The 18,060-nt window shown below is 37.1% G+C and overlaps 1 protein-coding gene across 2 annotated transcripts in view; it reads right to left on the bottom strand.

Moving 5' to 3' along the window:
• Nucleotides 1-17,979, bottom strand: part of DYNC2LI1 (dynein cytoplasmic 2 light intermediate chain 1) — a 28,782-nt gene extending 10,803 nt beyond the window's left edge. Inside the window, exons 1-8 of one of the 2 annotated variants that reach the window (XM_014560976.2) lie at nucleotides 17,701-17,979; nucleotides 15,685-15,802; nucleotides 9,209-9,243; nucleotides 8,136-8,205; nucleotides 5,958-6,046; nucleotides 1,724-1,910; nucleotides 701-769; nucleotides 13-90 (exon numbers count right to left, since the gene is read on the bottom strand). In XM_014560976.2, the coding sequence (XP_014416462.2) occupies nucleotides 13-90; nucleotides 701-769; nucleotides 1,724-1,910; nucleotides 5,958-6,046; nucleotides 8,136-8,205; nucleotides 9,209-9,243; nucleotides 15,685-15,802; nucleotides 17,701-17,903 (849 nt within the window). In that variant the 5' untranslated portion in view covers nucleotides 17,904-17,979. The remainder of the gene's footprint in view (nucleotides 1-12; nucleotides 91-700; nucleotides 770-1,723; nucleotides 1,911-5,957; nucleotides 6,047-8,135; nucleotides 8,206-9,208; nucleotides 9,244-15,684; nucleotides 15,803-17,700) is intronic. The other variant, XM_006186802.3, reaches the window with a different exon arrangement.
• Nucleotides 17,980-18,060: the final 81 nt, after the last annotated feature.

The raw sequence follows: 18,060 nt of genomic DNA, 5'->3' as shown, positions 1-18,060 counted from the left end.
AAAAGTACAAACCATTAATGATGCTCCATAATAATGTGCAACAAATCGAAGTGTCTTGCATATGACCTTTCTCTTCTCAGAGTCAAAATCCTGAAGAAACATGATATTAAAAAGAAAAAAACAAGTTGAGAGAATGAGTATCTGCAGTAGGAAGGTGAAATTATTAAAGAAATAGATTTTCTTATTTGTTTGTTTTTGGGCACATACCTTGAGGGGCAGGATTCCACTACCTTGGTGTCTGTCTCTGCAGGGGGCGGAGCGACAGAGCTGCGACTATCAGACTTGCCCTTGTTTAAACACTTAGCTCAACAGAATTTAGATATAAGCACACATTTGATAGTGTGGAATACCCTAAGGATTCTCTGACAAGCAAAGATAAGAAGAAACCAGTTTTCTACTTCCTTCAGTTTAAAAGCTGGGGTGTAAGTCTCTCCCTCAGTGGCAGGGTTAACGATTCAGTTTCCAAATCTTCTACCGTATCCCCATTCTACTGCCTTATTCCCCCACTGTGTTTACTGTTCTTGACCTATTTTGTCTTTCCCAACTCTATTCTCTTTTCCAAAATCCTCTTTAAGATGTGTGACTCCTTGGTCTCTCCCTTCCAGAATCACTCCTCTCATTTCATCATTACTTCTGTTCCTCACCTATAAAGCTGAGGCGTGCGTGTACAACACACTCAACGAGAAGTGGAAGAGCTTACCTGGAAAATGTCGTATTTACTTCCAATTATGACCAGAGGAATTGGAAATGGGTCAATCAGTTCACGATCCTGTTAACAAACATATTTCATTGATTTATTAAAATTAATTGTTTTTATTACATATTCAGCAATTTCTACTTACTTCCACAAATACATCATTTCAAATCTTTTCATAGATGTTGACATTGTTTGCTTGACACAGAAGCTGTTCCGGTATTTAACTTTCACTTAACTAAGCTATACTTCTCAAGTATAAAACTAGAAATGACAATTCCCCAAATTACTGTGATAAATATTTTTCATGTTCTGCCCTTTTATTTTCTTATGTAACATGTCATCTTTCTGTTTAAAATTTTTTTTATTATTTTGTATTAACCATTGTTACAGTAACATTTATACTGCATATATGGGAACCATAAACTATCAGTTTTGTTCTGATGTCACCTTTGTAAAACACATTCATATAAACTCTAGGCAATATAAAATACTGCTCTTAGTTTTCTAGAAGATGACATTTATGACTGTATATAAAGGACTTATGTTACCATATTGCAATTTTATAATTTAATTAAGTGTCAGCTGAGAAAAAGATATTATGTGACAGACACTAAATGAATGTTAAGTACAGAGTGACGGTGAAGGCTAAAACTCCACTCCTTGCTTAAAATTGTAGCTTCATCTAGTCTTTGCCAGGTGACATTTGTACAATCTGGTTTTTTATCTTCATTTTACAGAGATTATAAAATCAGTATCAAACTCCTACTTTAAAACTCTATTCCTTTTGACTGGTGTAATATGCCATAACAATCACAGCAGATGTCTAACAAGAAGACATAAGAAATCTTTTCCTTGTTTTGCTCTTACTGAGGTTTTATTAAATTGCTATAATTTTCCAGTGAACAGGTTCATCTACATCAAGTGAATTTCAGCTCATGCGTAAAAATCCAAAGAAGTTGTTTGTGATGTTATCTTTAACTGCGTACGGGGCTAAGAATTCCAGGAATAACCCCAGCAGCAACTCACCGGATGGTCCTTCTGCATATTACTCCACATCTTCTGTCTCATTTCCGAAGCTGCTTTAGAATTTGTCTTCCCCAGTTTCATCATCATTTTATCTACATGAAGTTTTGTGGCTTGCAACAGATTTTCCATGGTGGGCCAAAGGTCATTCGGTTTTGAAAGATCCAAAACAAGAACAATAGAAAATGTCCTAAAGAAACAAAAAACACCTTTCAAAAAAAGACTCAAAATAATCACCGCCCTATTATACTGAAATTTATTTTCAAGGAATAACACTATAGTTTAAGGGAAAAAACTCAGTAATCTTCTAAGAAAAAAATTCAAAATTATAGCCTTACTTACTCCAGTGCTTTCGTCTAGTGATATTTAAGTGTTACAAACAATAGTGGCAGTGAAACTTTTGTTTGAACTAATAATAATCCAGTTCAAATAATCTATAAACAATTGGGCCCAACAATGCCATGTTTAGATCCAATTTTGCTGTGTGTCCCAAATAAAGCAAAAATAATCATCATCGCAGCAGCAACAATGCAACAATCAGGTGAAGGAGAAGGAAACAGACTCACCCATGGACCTTGCTAGGGGACTGTCCAGCTTATTTACTCTTAAACAACACCACCTCCTAGAAGATGTTATGATGGCCACGTTGTGGATTAGAACTCTGAGGCACAGATTTATATAACTAGTAAATTGGAGAGCTGGTATTTAGATCCATACCTGCCATAGCTGTTGCTTCTGAAAGCACACCCCTGACCACTGTACCCCACCACCATTACCACATGCGTGTGTGTATCAAATGTAAACCTAAACTCAGCAACAACAAACAATTCAATTTAAAAATAGGCAAAGGACTCAAATAGACATTTCTCTATTTAAAGATACATACATGGCCAATAAACATATGAAAAGATAGCCAGTATCACTAATCATTAGAGAAATGCAAATCAAAACCACAGTGACATACCACTTCACACCCATTAGGATAGCTATGATAAAAAACAAAAATAAAAACAAACAAATTCCAGAAAATAACAAGTGTTGGTAAGGATATAGAGAAATTCGAACCCCTGGACCTTGCTGGTGGGAATGTAAAGTAATACAGCTGACACTGTGGAAAACAGCATAGTGAGTCCTCAAAACATCCAGCAAGTCCACTTCTGGGTGTACTGAAATCAGGCACTCACACAGATACTTGCACAGCAATGCTCACAGCAGCATTATTCACAACAGCCAAAGGGTGGGAATGACCCAAATGTCCATCAGTGGATTACTGGATAAACAAAATGTGGTATACACATACAATTAAATATGATTCAGCCTTATAAAGGAAGAAAATTCTGATACGTGCTACAACATGGATGAATCTCAGAGACATTATGCTAATGAAATAAGACAGACTCAAAAAAGGACAAGTTTGATGTCACTTACATAAGATACCTAGTCAAATTGGAGACAGAAACTAGTGTGGGGTTTGCCCAGGGTTGCAGGAGGGAAAATAGGGAGCTACTGTTTAAGGTGGACAAGGTTTCAGCTGGGGAAGATGAAGTGTTCTAGAGTCGGATGGTGGTGATGGCTGCACAACAATGTGAGCATACTTAATGCCACTAAACTGCACACTTAGAAATGGTTAAAGTGGTGTATTTTATATTAATATTTTACAACAACAAAAAAATGAACAAATATAAATCCAGGAGTATTTCAGAAAATGGTCATAATAAGTGTGTAGAACCATATCATAGGCCAACATGTCCTGGATCAGCAGGGCAAACATTCTGCTAGTAGAGATAGCAAGGAATTATAATATATGTTAGTTATTTTATAATACAGTCAGGTTATTTAGTTTGAGCAAGTCAGCTATTTTGTGCAATTAAAGCAAAACAGTAGCTAAATTCTATACTACAGGTCTCAATACAGAAAGTAGTCTTCATAGACATTAATTATCAAGATTTTCTGTAAAATTATTGTGCCGTTAAATTGTCTAGCCAATCATATCTATGTCATTTTAATAAGCTCATAAACAGTTTTGCTTAATTGTAATAATAATAATATATATACTTTTTTAATAGTAAGGAAACTGCTTTATTCTCAGGGTTTCAGTATGGTTAATATTTATAAAAGGGGACTATGGTTTAATTTTTTTCAACTGAGGTAAAATATATATAACATAAGATTTATCATTTTTTCCAAATGAAAGTAACTTTGCCTTAAGCAAAGGAGAAATGGATTCTTCAACTTTTTTCCAAGATTAAAATTTATGTTTCCAGTACACTGGAAATAGTTGTGTTACTTTTACCTTCATAGCAGATGACAGCTAAAAAAAAAATTTTTAACACAACCTTTTAAAACAGGGAAGCAGACCACAGGAAATGCTGTATTACAAATTATCTAAAGTCTATAGAAATGTTCAATGCAGCTATAATTATTTTATGAACAGTCATCTTAAAGATAAACAGTATCTAATAGCATTGGGTAATATTTTCTCAAGTTGCTGGGTTTTGTCCAACACAAGGAAATTATGTGTCAAGTTAATTCCAGTCACCAAACACTCTTGAGATATGTAACGACATTAGAAGCGAAATGTCTTCCCTGAATTCTTCAACCACTCAGTAAGCCACTCTGGATCCAGGCCTCCAGCGCCCCTACTGTCCGTTCATTGTAACCCTGACCCCCCTTCTCTCCTAAAGAGGGCTCCAGCTACCCTGGGGTTCCAGGGAAGGAAGACCAGGAACACAGAAAGGGACGCATTAAAGCAGCTGTGGAAAGATTTGGCTTCCTGAGAAAACAGAATTTCTACCAGCCCAGCAGGTCTGGAGAAGGGAAGTGAGGTAATGTGACAGGTGATGTGACAAGTCAAGGCCAGAGCTGGAGCCAGGGCACAGCGAGGTGAGAGCTGCTCCCAGCCTTTCCACCCCTGTCACCCTCAGGCCAGGCTAACCAGCAGCCCTGGTTCCTTCAGCTCCTCCCCGCCCCCGCCATCTCTTCTTAACCACACCACCAAGAGCTGCCCCAATTCCCAGGCAGCTTCAATTACTGGTCTCTGTTAAAGGACAAAGGAAAAACTATATGGCTGTAAAATTCCACGTAATGTCAGCGGAAAATGGTGGTTGTAAGTGAAAAAGCAGGATCTAAATGTAAATATAAAACATCCCATATCTGCACACAGTACTTTACTTACAGACACTGAAAACACTGAAAAAAATACCTCAATATGTTAACAGTGGTTATTTTTCATGTGATTGAGAGTGCTTTAACTTTCTATGTACCTTTCAGTATTTTTCCAAGTTTTCTACGTGAGCATACATTACTTTTGCAGTAAGTAAAAGACAGTAAATTATATTTCTTTAAAAGAAAAAAATCACTGGACAAATAAAGTTACCAATGTTACCAGCTAGTTATGGAAAAACGATTGTCCTGTTAACAAGAAATAATTCCACTCTAAAGATCTTAATGGCTGCAATGTAGCAAATAATTGTCAAGCCCTTCATATTTGGTCCAGGCAGCACTAGACCAGTGGTTTGTGTTAAATTCTGACAAGAGTAAGATATTTCAGATTTTAAAATTTTGTTTTTCTTGGCAAAGATGGGTTCCCAGGAACATTATGAGAAATGTCACAATTTTCCACATCCGATTTGGCCAAAACGTGGGATATATTGTCAAGAAAACACCACTAAAGAGTTGAGGTTTTCCACCCGGTTCTATTTTTTTAAGGTCAGCAAATAGACTTTCTTCCTCCTCTAACTCATAGAATTCCCTTGGATGAATCTTCAAAATAGACTTTCTTCCTCCTCTAACTCATAGAATTCCCTTGGATGAATCTTCAATGGTATTAATTAGCATTAAATTCAAAGTTATAATATCCAGCTTAAGGAAAAACTCAGGGCTGAATTAGCTCACACTTGGACGGGTATTAGAAAGAATTAAGTTTTCAAATTTATTTTTCCCAAGTGAATTCCTTGCCCAGATGTTACTTGACATGTTTTGGTTTTTTGGGGGTTTTTGTCTGCAGCCTTGCAAAATGTTACTAGTTCGAATGCCAACAGTCTCATTTTAGCACAGGCCAGGAACCTTGGTTCTTTTAAAATCTCTGAGAGCATTACAGTTTAAGCACATAGAAAGGAAATGAACATAAGCCTTCAGCAACATAAAACTGTTCCTACAAATTCTGACCCACAAAAGGCTAGTCCACTGGACTCGACTGGATACTTACTAACAGCTGTTCTGGAGCTGGCCCACTTACCGTAAGGTGTCACTTGTGATGGGTATGCTGATTAAGTCCAATAAAGAAGTTCCTCCACCTAGTTCCCAGAAGTGAGCAATATCTTTTGGCTGAAAAAACAGGGTATTTTTCATATTAAAATTTTTGCTTTTTTTAAAATTTTAAATATTTCTTATACTTTATTAGCACAAGCCAATAATAATTATGGATATGGAATATTACAGTCCTCAATCAACCCCTTCTTGGCAGTCAGAACTTTCTCCTTTCTCTATCCCATCCCTCAACATGCATCAGAACATCGATTCCAAAGAACAAAAATGAAACATTAAGAATATGTATGTGTGTACATAAATGCCTCAATTCTGGTAATACCTTAATAGAAGACAGTAAACAGTGCCCCAATTCTGTAAATATCACAGAAACAGACACTCAAATTTGAAATAAAATTAACCAGCTGAACACATTTGGTATTACCTTTTGAAAAGTTATTTTCTAGATAGAAATTAAACAATTGAACGGGAAAACATCCTCACTTAGGGAGGCAGAAGCTCACAAGACAAATCAGACATACAGATGGCAGTCCTGGCTGCATGTCGGGATACCTGAGCAAAAGTTAAGCAGACCATCTGTGCCTGACTCCCAGGGGGACACAGCAGCCCTAGCACGGGCAGCACAAGTGGCAGGTTGGGGAACAAGGGGAGACGCAACAACTGCTCCTCTTTCTACATGACTCAAACATTAGGAGATTGAAAGGGCTGCGCCATCAGGCAGCTTGGAAATAGGACCATCTATTCCATGACAACCTTCCCAGACTACTAGCTGATGGCATCTCTGCTTCTGGCCTGATGCTGAGGAGCCTTCAGGACACAAGATTGTGTGAGGAACTGATAAAGTGCTTCCATTTAGAACTCTTAGGTTACATTAAATCTGAGAAAGACATGAATCTTTTAGAATGAACATGGAGAAGTCCAACTTGATAACACAAAGTTTAGAGGAAAAAAAAAACGATGAAAAAGAATCGCATGAGTTTTTATTTATCTGATACCATGAATTTGGAAGAGAAAGATGGTTATTAAAGCAGTTTTAGATGAATATATGTATTTTGTATTTTTGACAAGTGATCATCTCACTAAAATTGTTTTGCTGTTGATATTTGAATCACTATTTGTTGGGGAAATACGTTTGCATTGGAAAATCTCCCTTGATTAACAATTTGATGAAGGAAAGTTTTTACAGCTCTTCTCAAAAGTTAAGCATATGAAAGTTGTCTCAAAATTTCCAACGAAAAGGGTAATTCCACTTCTAGGCTTATCACTCATGTAGAAATTCATGTGGGTCACAAAAATAAAGTTCTCCCAACATCTCAATATATTACGTTTTTTCTTTTCTTTTTAATTTCACAGTTTTAATAACCAACTTGCATTAATAACCAATCCAGGAAGCAGCAACAGGCAGTTTTAATTCTTTATACATTGCTTAATGATCAAACATTTGGACTGGATCAATCTATAAAAATTTGCCTATGTTATGGGAGGTGTAGGACCTTCTATTCTAGATTGTTCTTCCGTACACCTAACTTTATTTAAGAAATGGCATCTTTTCATGTGAGAACTCCAATATAGAATTTATTTAGGATTTCTTATTCCAATATACACTCCAGACTATTCCTCTATCCTGAATAATTTCTAACTTTCCTCTGCAGATACACTAAAACAAGTGAGAATAGGATTATAAGCAATTAGGGCCTGTGGTCTCAAATAGCATTACCACTTTCAAGATTTATATGTAAAATTACTAATAATTTGGATTTTGAGCAGTATATTTTCATAAATATTCTACAGGTCACATCCATATTTTTAGCAGATTTTTTGGGGAGACAAGGTAACTCACAATATTATTCTCACTTGAAAGAAGAAAAAGTCACATTAGCACAACATAAAGGTGCTGAAAAACTGTACAATAAAGTAACAAAGGAATCTTATTCCAGCATTTTAAGACATAATAAATGAAAAGGCCAAAATATTTTCACAGTTCAGTTGGCTTCATGTGTGCTGAGTTGCATTTGAGTTTAGAAAGTACATAGCTATGAAGCGTACAGCTGGCTATGTTTACTGACTGTAGATAAGAAAATAGTAAGAGCATCAGGATGACCACTCCTCCATCTATGGCGTAGCAATACTACTTAAAAGAGACACTCACTACGTTATGCCCTTTTGCTCTCCTTCCATACGTATATTCCAAAGCTAAGGTTGGTTTCGGTGGCTCATCCCTGCATAATAAAGACAAGTAGCATTACCATCATGGGTGGTACTCTTTTCTTATGCTATCAGCTTGCCTGGTTTATTTTTGCTTCCTCTTAAAAACTTTATTAGTAAAGTTATAACTTGTATAACAACTGAAGTAAAAATGATTAAAAATTTACACAAAAATTAAATAAACTTTCAAAGAACCATCTTAACAGATTTTAGTAGCAGCTGTGGAGGTGAATAATGGCACCTGCATGTACTGGGGGCACCCAGAGGCAGTGTTGTGGGGCAGAGAAGGCAGCGGGGCTGGCAGTACTGACGGCCGTGTCAGGGCACAAGCTCTCTGCATCTGGGCCAGGTGAGAAGCTCTGGCATCAGGTTTATGCTCAGCCTGGATGTGGGGAGCTGGGAACCTAAAGACTATCCATTTTAATGGAAACATCAGTGAAAGACTTTAATACAGGTCTCTATCCGAAATCACAGCTCAGACATGGACATCATTTAGCTAATGAGAGCTGCAAACAAATAAGACTTTCCTTATCAACTTCCTGCAACACCTACCAATCATAATCCATTTAGGATTAATCTGCTGGCATGCTTCTATGGTATAGAAAGTTAGAAAATATATAAAACAAATGGTAACATGCACAGTTTGAGGATCAATAATGTACTTCAAAATGTACCCATGAGCAATTTAAAGATTATAATCAATGTTCAAATAAGTAGAATAAAAAAATTAAATATCAAAGTAGCATAGCCAAAAAAAGTAATTACTATCATAGGCTGAGTAATTATGTTAATTTCTTCCCCCAAATAAGGAAATCCAATATTAATCCTGTACATTTTGCTTGACTGCTGTTTTTTCTTTAAAGGAGATCTTAAAAGCCATACTAAGTCACTAAGAATTAAAGTATGTTGTTTCAGCCTCAAAATTATTCTCTTTCCATATGTCTTTTAGGTTCTAACTTGTCCCACACAACAAGAATACACAAAAATGTAGTCTCTAGAGGTTAATGTAACACTTACCTGTCAAGACACCTTAGAATAATAGTAGTCTTCCCCTGGAAATTCAGAAAGAAAGAACACTGTGTTAATGTCATCCACATGTAAAATTTTATTATTGTTCATAATTGTGGCCCAAAATAGCTTTTAATCACTTGAATGATAAATTACCTGGAAACTAGAAACTTTCAGAATTGTTCCTAAGTTTGATAAGTGGAAAAAGTTAACTGTCAACTTTCCATCAGAGTGTAACTACACTGCTATTATTATAATTATAAAGTCCCGCAGATGACAAATACTAGCAAATCATACCTCATTTTAGTGGTCAACTTGGCAGCTGTCTTAAATTTTCTCTCTACTCATCAACGCTAATTACTGGTTAAGCTGATGAGTAGTGTCTTCTAAAATGTTTTAACTCCAAATTGTTGAAGTGGAAATAAAAAAAGATAACATACAAATAAAGGACATGTTGCAAACACGTTCAAAGTGAGCAATACAGAGTAGAGTACTTTTTTTGGTTTCTTTTATTTCTAGAAGATGTACTTATCCTAACTGTCTTTTCAGGAGTCATGAAATACAGATTCTGGTCCCATTTCTGCCACTAATCATGAAACTTAACTTCACCTCTTAACCAGGGACGAGCTCAGTGGTTTAAATCATTATTTGTTTGTTTTTTTTAATAGTAAAACTTATTTCTTTTTAAATGGATAATCTCTTAGAAGAAAATAGATAAAAGAGGAGCAGCAGGGAAAGCTGTACTGAAGGAAACCTTTAGGATCCAAGAAAAGCAGTTTGGAAAACTCTGAACTACCAAAAACATAGATTATTTTACTGTATGTGTGTTTTTTTAAACCAAGAAACCTATAACATTTACCAAAAAAAAAATCATAAATAAATTACTCCAGATTATATCTGGGCTATGATCAAACTGAATGACTTTTTTCTAATGAGATACATAAACAATTGGACTAGTACTAAAAATGTATATTATTGAAAGACATTTAAAGGTAGGTGTTATAGCAAAGTGAAAAACTAGAAACAATAGAAATGTTCCAAATAGAGAACTGGCTAAATTAATTATGATAAGCCATATAAGGAAACAGCATGCAGCTATTAGGAATGATGATGTAGGAATACACATACTGACAAGGTAAGACATGCATAATAGAGTGGCATGACGCAGTTTTCCAATTAAAAATAAATCTTTTCCTACTTCTTTGAGATGCACATACATAGATATATATAGAAAAATAAACACAAATAAATCTAGAGAGACATCACATGTTAATAGTGAATGTTTCCAGGTGATAAACTTCTAGGTAATTAACTTCTTTAAGATAATCAGGATTTTCTATCCTACACCAAACATGTGTCACAAGTAGTGTTAAATAAATGAGGACTACAATACCTAAAAATTAATGTATTCTATGTACAAGAAAGTATACAGACTAACCATATTTTAGAATTGGAAGGAATCTTAGATATTTCTAGACAATTTTCTCAAATTCTCATGGTCCAATAGTATTGATTTAAATTATTTTTATTATAATTTCATATAAACGTATAGAACTACTTGGGGGAATTCCAAATAAACTCAACTCTGGACACTGAAATCAATTTTTAGATTATCATTAAAATAATGATCCAAATTTTAAAAATTCACTGCAACTCTAATCCCATAATCCTCTACACACCCCTTCATCTGGCATAATAATCCCCTCCCTTCTAAAACCCTTCCACTCTACAGCTCCAACTCCATGGTACAGACAAACTGCCCTTCCCTCAACTTCTTCTTCAGAATGTTCTCTGTACCTATCAGCCTGAACTAAAACATGGCTGTTTCTGGACCACTTCCTCTGCAGTCTTTATTCTCACCACCCCCACGTACTTCAGGGCCCTCCCTGCTCCCAGTGCCACCTTTGAACAATTACTCTGCTTCCCTCCTCTTGTATAAACCTTAGAGGCTTAAATCAGTCTACACTCATGGTTGTTGTCTCTTTCAGCTCACAGTCTCCCCGTCCCTCTCAGCCACTGTCATTGGTCTTGTTAACTTCACACCCACAGTGTGTGTATCTTTTTGAATTAATTCTTATTTTGTGGTTGGCTTCATTCCTTTGAAAACTATGTAAGTTTAAAAAGCTAAAGCTCTAAATGTTCTTAGAAACAATGAACAGTACGTATATGTAATTTTTTTAAATGTGCAGTATATTGTGTATATGTATTTATACGCAATACATTGTATATGTGCAGTCAAATTGTAACAATTCTACCTAATAAAACTGAAAAATGAAAAAAAAAAACAACTTTACACCCACGTATGTATGGGCAACCCACCTAAGACCCCAACCTCTCAGTGCCTTTGCCTCCTCAAGAGACCTTTTCCTTCACTCTGCTTCTGCCACATGTCACTTTTAAGGTTCTATCGAACCATTTCACTACTGGAAATTGTGCCACTTCCAAAATCACACACACAAACCACGCATTCTCTAACCACTTCTTCAGGAAGCCCCACAGTAATAACTCTTCAGCTTTAGTGTGTGGTCTCAAAAATCCATCCATCCTTCTGAGACGCAGCCAGAGACAGGGGTGCTCGGGCTACCTGGGCACTGATGCGGCCTGGTAAAAATGTTGTCTCACTGATGCAGAAGTTAGTTCCTAAAAGCTTCACATCTGTTAACATGCCCTTAGGTAGAAGCATGAAGAGCAGAAATAAAATGGTAGTATTTATAATATAATAAAACAGATGGTCCTGACTTAGGATAGTTTTACTTATTATTTTTCAACTTGATGATGTTACTGGAATGCAATCCCACTGTAAGTTGAAGGAGGTTTGTAATATGAACCCCAAACAGGAACAGGCTATGATACTACATGAATTGTGGCATCTTGGATTTGTAAGCCTCGACATTTTTTAGACAGTGTCACCAGGAGTTCTGCGTCTCTCGCAGGAACTTTGTGGGCTAAGCAAAGCTGCATGCAGATATGATGCATCTACTCCAGCTCTGTATGGCCACTTTCAAAACCTTTTGTACCCTTGGCTAAACAAAACAGAAACTTACAGCTAGTGCTATAAAGTGTTCCAATGAATATGCTGTCCTTTTCCCCCATGTTTTTCACAACAATAAACAACCTTTTGACAAACATCATTGGTACAATTCAATTATTCTTTAAATGAAGTTCCTAAAAGTGAAGTAACTGAATCCAAAATATGAATATTATTAAGATACTAACTTACTTAGAATCTGACTTAGATATTTAAACACAACATTGTAAATCGACTATACTTCACTAAAAAATGCATTTGAATGAAAATGAATGAGCAGAACATATATAATCCCATGACAATATACCAGAGACTGTTGCCTGACCATATGAAATGAATTACACATAGGATATCTCATGATAGACATCACAAGAGGAATATAGGTAAAGTAGAAATAGTGTAGGCAGTTATCAACTGCTCAAGATCATGCCTAAGGCAGTCTGAATTGAGTTTTCTGTCTTTCCCAAAAGAAATGATTCAGACCCACACAGAAACTAGGATTAGAGAGAGATTAAGTGACTCGTTCCAACCCAGAATTCTATACCTAGACAGACTTTCCATCAGGAGTTAGGGTAAAATAAAGGTATTTTAGACATGCAGGGTCTTATAAATTTTACTTCTCATGTATACTTTCCCAAGAAACTACAAAAGAATGTGCTCCACAAAGATAAGTAAACAAACTAAGAAGAAGGAAGACACAGGATCCAGGAAACTGAAGCTCCAACACAAGAAAGAGGCAAAGGGAGTCCCCAAGATGTTGGGGAGGGATGGTAGCTGTGCAGGTAGCTGTCCCCAAGAATAACCAGTACAGACTAGCACAGAAGGTCCAAAGATGGGAGGACTCTGGCTGGAGAGGGGAACTTTCAGATGATTTGATTCAATTGACCACATGAAAAATTATATTGACTGTCTACAGGGGATTGTGGAAGGCATTAGCAATAGATACCCTCGGAGCCAGCTTCAAGGATGTTCCCAAATGATCCCTAGCTCCTGGTATTCACAGCCACATGTAGTCCCTCACACACTGGACCACAGTCAGTCTTTGTGACCAATAGCATATGGCAGAAGTGATGGCATGTCACTTCCAAAATTAGGTTATAAAAGACTGTGGCCTCTGTCTTAGATACCCTCTCACTTGTGATCTCTCATTCTGGATGAAGCAAGCTTCCATGTTGTAAGCAGCCCTGTGGAGAGGTCCACATGGTGAAGAACTAAAGCCTCTGGCCAACAGCCAGCAAGTAACTGATGCCTCTTGCCAGCAACCATGTCAAGGAGCTTGGAAACCGAGTCTCAAGGTCAGCTGAGCCGAGAGAGAACTTTAGTCTCTGATGACACCCTGACTATAACTTTTCGAAAATTCTTAAGCCGGAACCACCCAACTAAGGTGCTCTGAGATTCCAGACCCTCAGAAACTGGGTGAGATAATGTTTGTTGTTTTAAAAGTTTGGGGCAATGCATATAAAAACTAAGGTACATATGAAAACTAAGCAAATTTTAAAAGTTTTAAACTTCAGGAAAAAGTTATTTGAGAAAGGAAATAATCATAGTTCTGCACTTGGCACAACAGCAAAACAATTTAGATACTTAAAATAAATTAACACTGAATATTGATTTAGCCTAGAATGATAACAACAATGTAGCTGGAAGTAGGAGTTTGAGAGAAATAGGATAGTAAAATACTCTTCTACTATTATCAGAAATTCAGCAGTGTCTAACACTGAAAGTCTGGGAATAGCCCAGAAGCACACTATTCAGAAATACAGAAGTAACTTGCAGAAGAAACAGTAAAAAGATATGAAAACAGTGGCTCTGAGGAGAGATTCTGAACAATGTGGAGAGGTTTGTTATTTTACTTATGCACGTTTTGATAATCTTTAAATTTTTAAACTACATACATGAATTACTTTAATAAAAGTAAATTTAAAATAATAAAAAAAGACTGTAACAAAGGATCCAACTGAATACAATGAAGGACAACAGCATAAATGAAAAGACTTGCAGAGACCAAGCTCATCCCTAGTGAGCAGGGTTATGGGATTACTAACATTTTTAAAAAATTATTTTTATTTTTATTTATTTTGGGGGGAATTAGATTTGTTTGTTTGTTTATTATCATTATTTTTTAATGGCGGCACTGGGGATTGAACCCAGGACCTTATGCATGCTAAGCACACGCTCTACCACTGAGCTATACTCTACCCAACATTTTTCAATACAACAACAGGAGCTCAAGCGTCTGGAAAAAGAAGCTGACAGACCTGTCCTAGTTCACAGTAGGCAAGCGAAACCTGAAAAATTCTGTTCTCTTCTGAGAATTTCACATTAGAATAATTCCAGTTGAGTTACCAGATCATGACAGACAGACAATCCATGACATATAGCATCCATGACACAGAAGGTATCTACACTTTCTACAGTAGTTAAGCAAAACCTCAAAAATTCTGTTCCATCCTGAGAAATACACATTAGAATCAAGGCAGATAAGACAATCCACAACTGACAGAGAGTTCATGACAGAGGCATGGCTGAAAGAAATGCTAAAGCTGAAAAAGACTCAGGGAGACAAGGTGGTTGCCACTATTTGAAGGGCAATTTTTAAATATTTGAAGGTTTAACAAGTAGAAGAATTAGACTTACTCCTATACTTTCACAGGTCAGAATTCGGACCAACGGTGGAAGTTACAATGAAACAGACATTGGTTTTCTAGTAAAAAGGATTTGTAACTCGGATTTTCTAATAACAAAAATTGAAACAGGCTGCCTTGTGAAAGAGAACACCCCCATTGCTGGAAGTATTCAAACCTAGACCATATAAACACTGCTTGCAGTGGTTCTTAACCTTTTGGGGAGATGTTAGAACGCTGGAGAATCTAATTTCCCATTAAAAAGAAAAAAGACACTGGTGTGCAATTGTACACAATTCTGCATACATTTCTAAGGAGTTCATGGACCCCCAATAAATACCTCCAAGGACCCCAGGCTAAAGACCCCTACTGTAGAAGAGTAGACTATCGCTAAGTTCCCTTCAGTGTCTAGTGACACTAGTTTAAGAAAAGTGAATGTTAAATGTGTTATACTCTATATAGTTCATATTTTTATCGTCTATACGCTTGTTTCAGTTGTACAAGTTATCTATAAACATGACCATGAAAAGAGTATTTATGGGTCCTTTGTGCAAATTGGGAAAAGAAGACTTCTCTGGGCTGTCTAATCAGGAACAAGCACCTCTTCCTCCGAGATGCTGTGATCCAGGTCAGGGCACACCGCTTGACAAGAGTCAGGCTGGATGTTGGTCCCCACCCACCCAGCCAGATCCAACCAGCCAGCCAGAGATTGGTCATCTGGTTAAAGAGCTGGAGTATCTAAATTCTCACCGAAGTATTAAAATAAATTTTACCACTGGTTGTTAAATCATCACAAAACTTGGGGGAAGAAAAGGTTGGAAAAAATGCATTACCCCATTTTTACTGCCAATGAAGAAGACAGACTTTTCTCCAATTTCAACTCCATCACCTTCACTTCCATTACTGCCCCGTTTTTCCACTTCAGCTTTTGCGATTTCCCAGAGTGTTTCACTGTAAGAGAGGCAGAAAACCAAAGTTTAGAGAAACAAAAAGAATCCTTTCTAAAATTTATTTCAAGCTCAGAGAAATTTTATTTCAGTCAAATTTGTGAAATAAATCGACATTATCTTGAGGGGACCATGCGCTGATAAAACTTCTGAGGATTAGTCATTTTCTTTGTGCATCAGAGAAACAGGAAAATGATAAACCGAGCCTTTTTCACCCGGATTTGAGGGCTTCCGGGCAAGGCTGAAAGCTGTATGTGTTAGCCTCTCACACACACATGAATGTACAATGACTTTTGGAAATGTACAACTTGAAAACCACCAACATCTAGGAAAATGGTGAACGTGCAAAACCAATGTGTCACATAATCTTTGCTCCCTGGAATTCGTTTGTTTGTTTTTAATTATATTTTCTGGCTCAAGATTTCTTTTTTAAAATATAAAGAAAGGGGAAAAAATCACCGAAAATCACTTTGGAAAATCATCCTTTCATTAGTCTACATACATATATTTTATACAAATAAGATTATATCATTTTTTAAAAGTAAACCCTAAATGAAATACGGAGTATTGAACTAAAAAAAAAAAAAATGAGCAAGATTTGATATAAGCTCGAATCTGCTACTTTCTACATAAAGTATGCCAAATTGGGCAAGCTACCCAATCTCTCTGGATTCTTCATTCCTTTAGTAATTTAATAAGTATTTATTGAACACTTAATATATGCAAACTTCTGTGCTAGTCCCCAAGCTCATCTCTGTTCCTCCATCTCTAAAATGCTGCTTAAAAAAGAATACCAACTATACAGGATTATCATGAGTGTTAAAACGTGATAATTCACTTAGGTTAGTGTTTGGCCTATATATAATTACCGAAAATTACCTAAAATTATTGAGTGTTTATCATTATTATCATTAAAGAACCAGGAATAAAAAAGGGAGTTACAAAAAATCAAAATAAGTGACTCTAAATGTTTGCATTAAAATACACACAATTATTTCACAGGTGAGGCCTCAGCCCGGGCCTGCTTGCTCCTCAATTACACACCATTTCTTCATAATGTGATTATCTGCTTTCCAAGTTCCCAGAAGAAAAGAGGGAAGGACTTACTGTAACCAGTCGTGCCACTGGTGGAAATATTTATAACTGTAACCAATTACATGCTGAATGGAAGCTGACAGTTTTTAAGGTTTATAAACTTAATGGAGATCACATCGTGGATCCAGTGTGAGAACAGACTCAACCTGCTCTATGATGGACTCTCGGACTCCTCTCCTCCCCACCCCCACCCACATCCTTATAAGTGGTTCATAAAAGTTTTAGGTATGGTCTTGAGAACTAGTAATTAAAAATTGACATCATAGAAGGGAAAAGCTAAATGGTAATAGGTGATTAAAACCCTACCCCAATGCGCCTTTAAATGTCATCTTACATTTTTCGGAGTGCTTTCACAAGTTTCCCCTCATTTATGGTTGTCGTGAACCCCTGCACCCGGAGGGGTGGTCCCAGAGGAAGCGGCTTTGTGGTCTGGCTCGCCGCCTGAAACCCAGCTTCTAGAACATTTCGTGGCCCGCGAGAAACTCTTATTTAAGTGAATGATTGGAGTTGAATGATGTTTCAACATCTCTTAACTTTTTCAACTGGGTAACTTTTCTACCTATTTCAAAATCCACATTCTCAAGGATAGTGCCTACGGCCCTTTGACCATCCAGACAAGAGTTGCAAGCAGGGCAGACCCACAATTTACTTCCACCGTCACGCATGGATTCTTACCACCCCACCCCCGCAAATACCTCCAGCCGCCTGTCCTCCTCAACGCCCATCCCTTCCAAGTGGGTTGGGGAAGAGGGGAGGCTCTAGAGGGGAGCGTAAGCCAGGCGCAAGCAGGGTTGTAGAGATAGATACCTGGGCATAGTGGCTCGGCTGCCCCAGGGTCGTGGTAGCCGCGTAAGGCCCAGTGTAGAATCAACCGGACCGCGAACTCCGAGATCTGTCCGGTAGCGCAGGCTCCTGGGTTGCCATGGTAGCGACGTCACAAGCGCGGCTTGCGTGCGAAAGATGGGCATCATGGGAAATGTAGTTCTCAGCGTTCTTGTTCCAAGACACATCCCCAGCTTCTTCCCCCAAGACTTGAGAGAGATACGGTGGTAATAAAACCGGGACCTAAAAGCTCTGGGCTGGAAGTGTTCTTTTATTTAAAAAATATTCCACTGAAAGTACTGACTGCATGCCAAGGGTCTCTGCCCTCTCTAATTACTTTTTATT

The sequence above is a fragment of the Camelus ferus genome, chromosome 15 (assembly GCF_009834535.1).
Source record: "Camelus ferus isolate YT-003-E chromosome 15, BCGSAC_Cfer_1.0, whole genome shotgun sequence".
In the NCBI taxonomy this organism is placed as follows: Eukaryota; Metazoa; Chordata; class Mammalia; order Artiodactyla; family Camelidae; genus Camelus; species Camelus ferus.
Note: the sequence above shows the minus strand (reverse complement) of the source record. Positions and strands in the feature narration are given on the sequence as shown.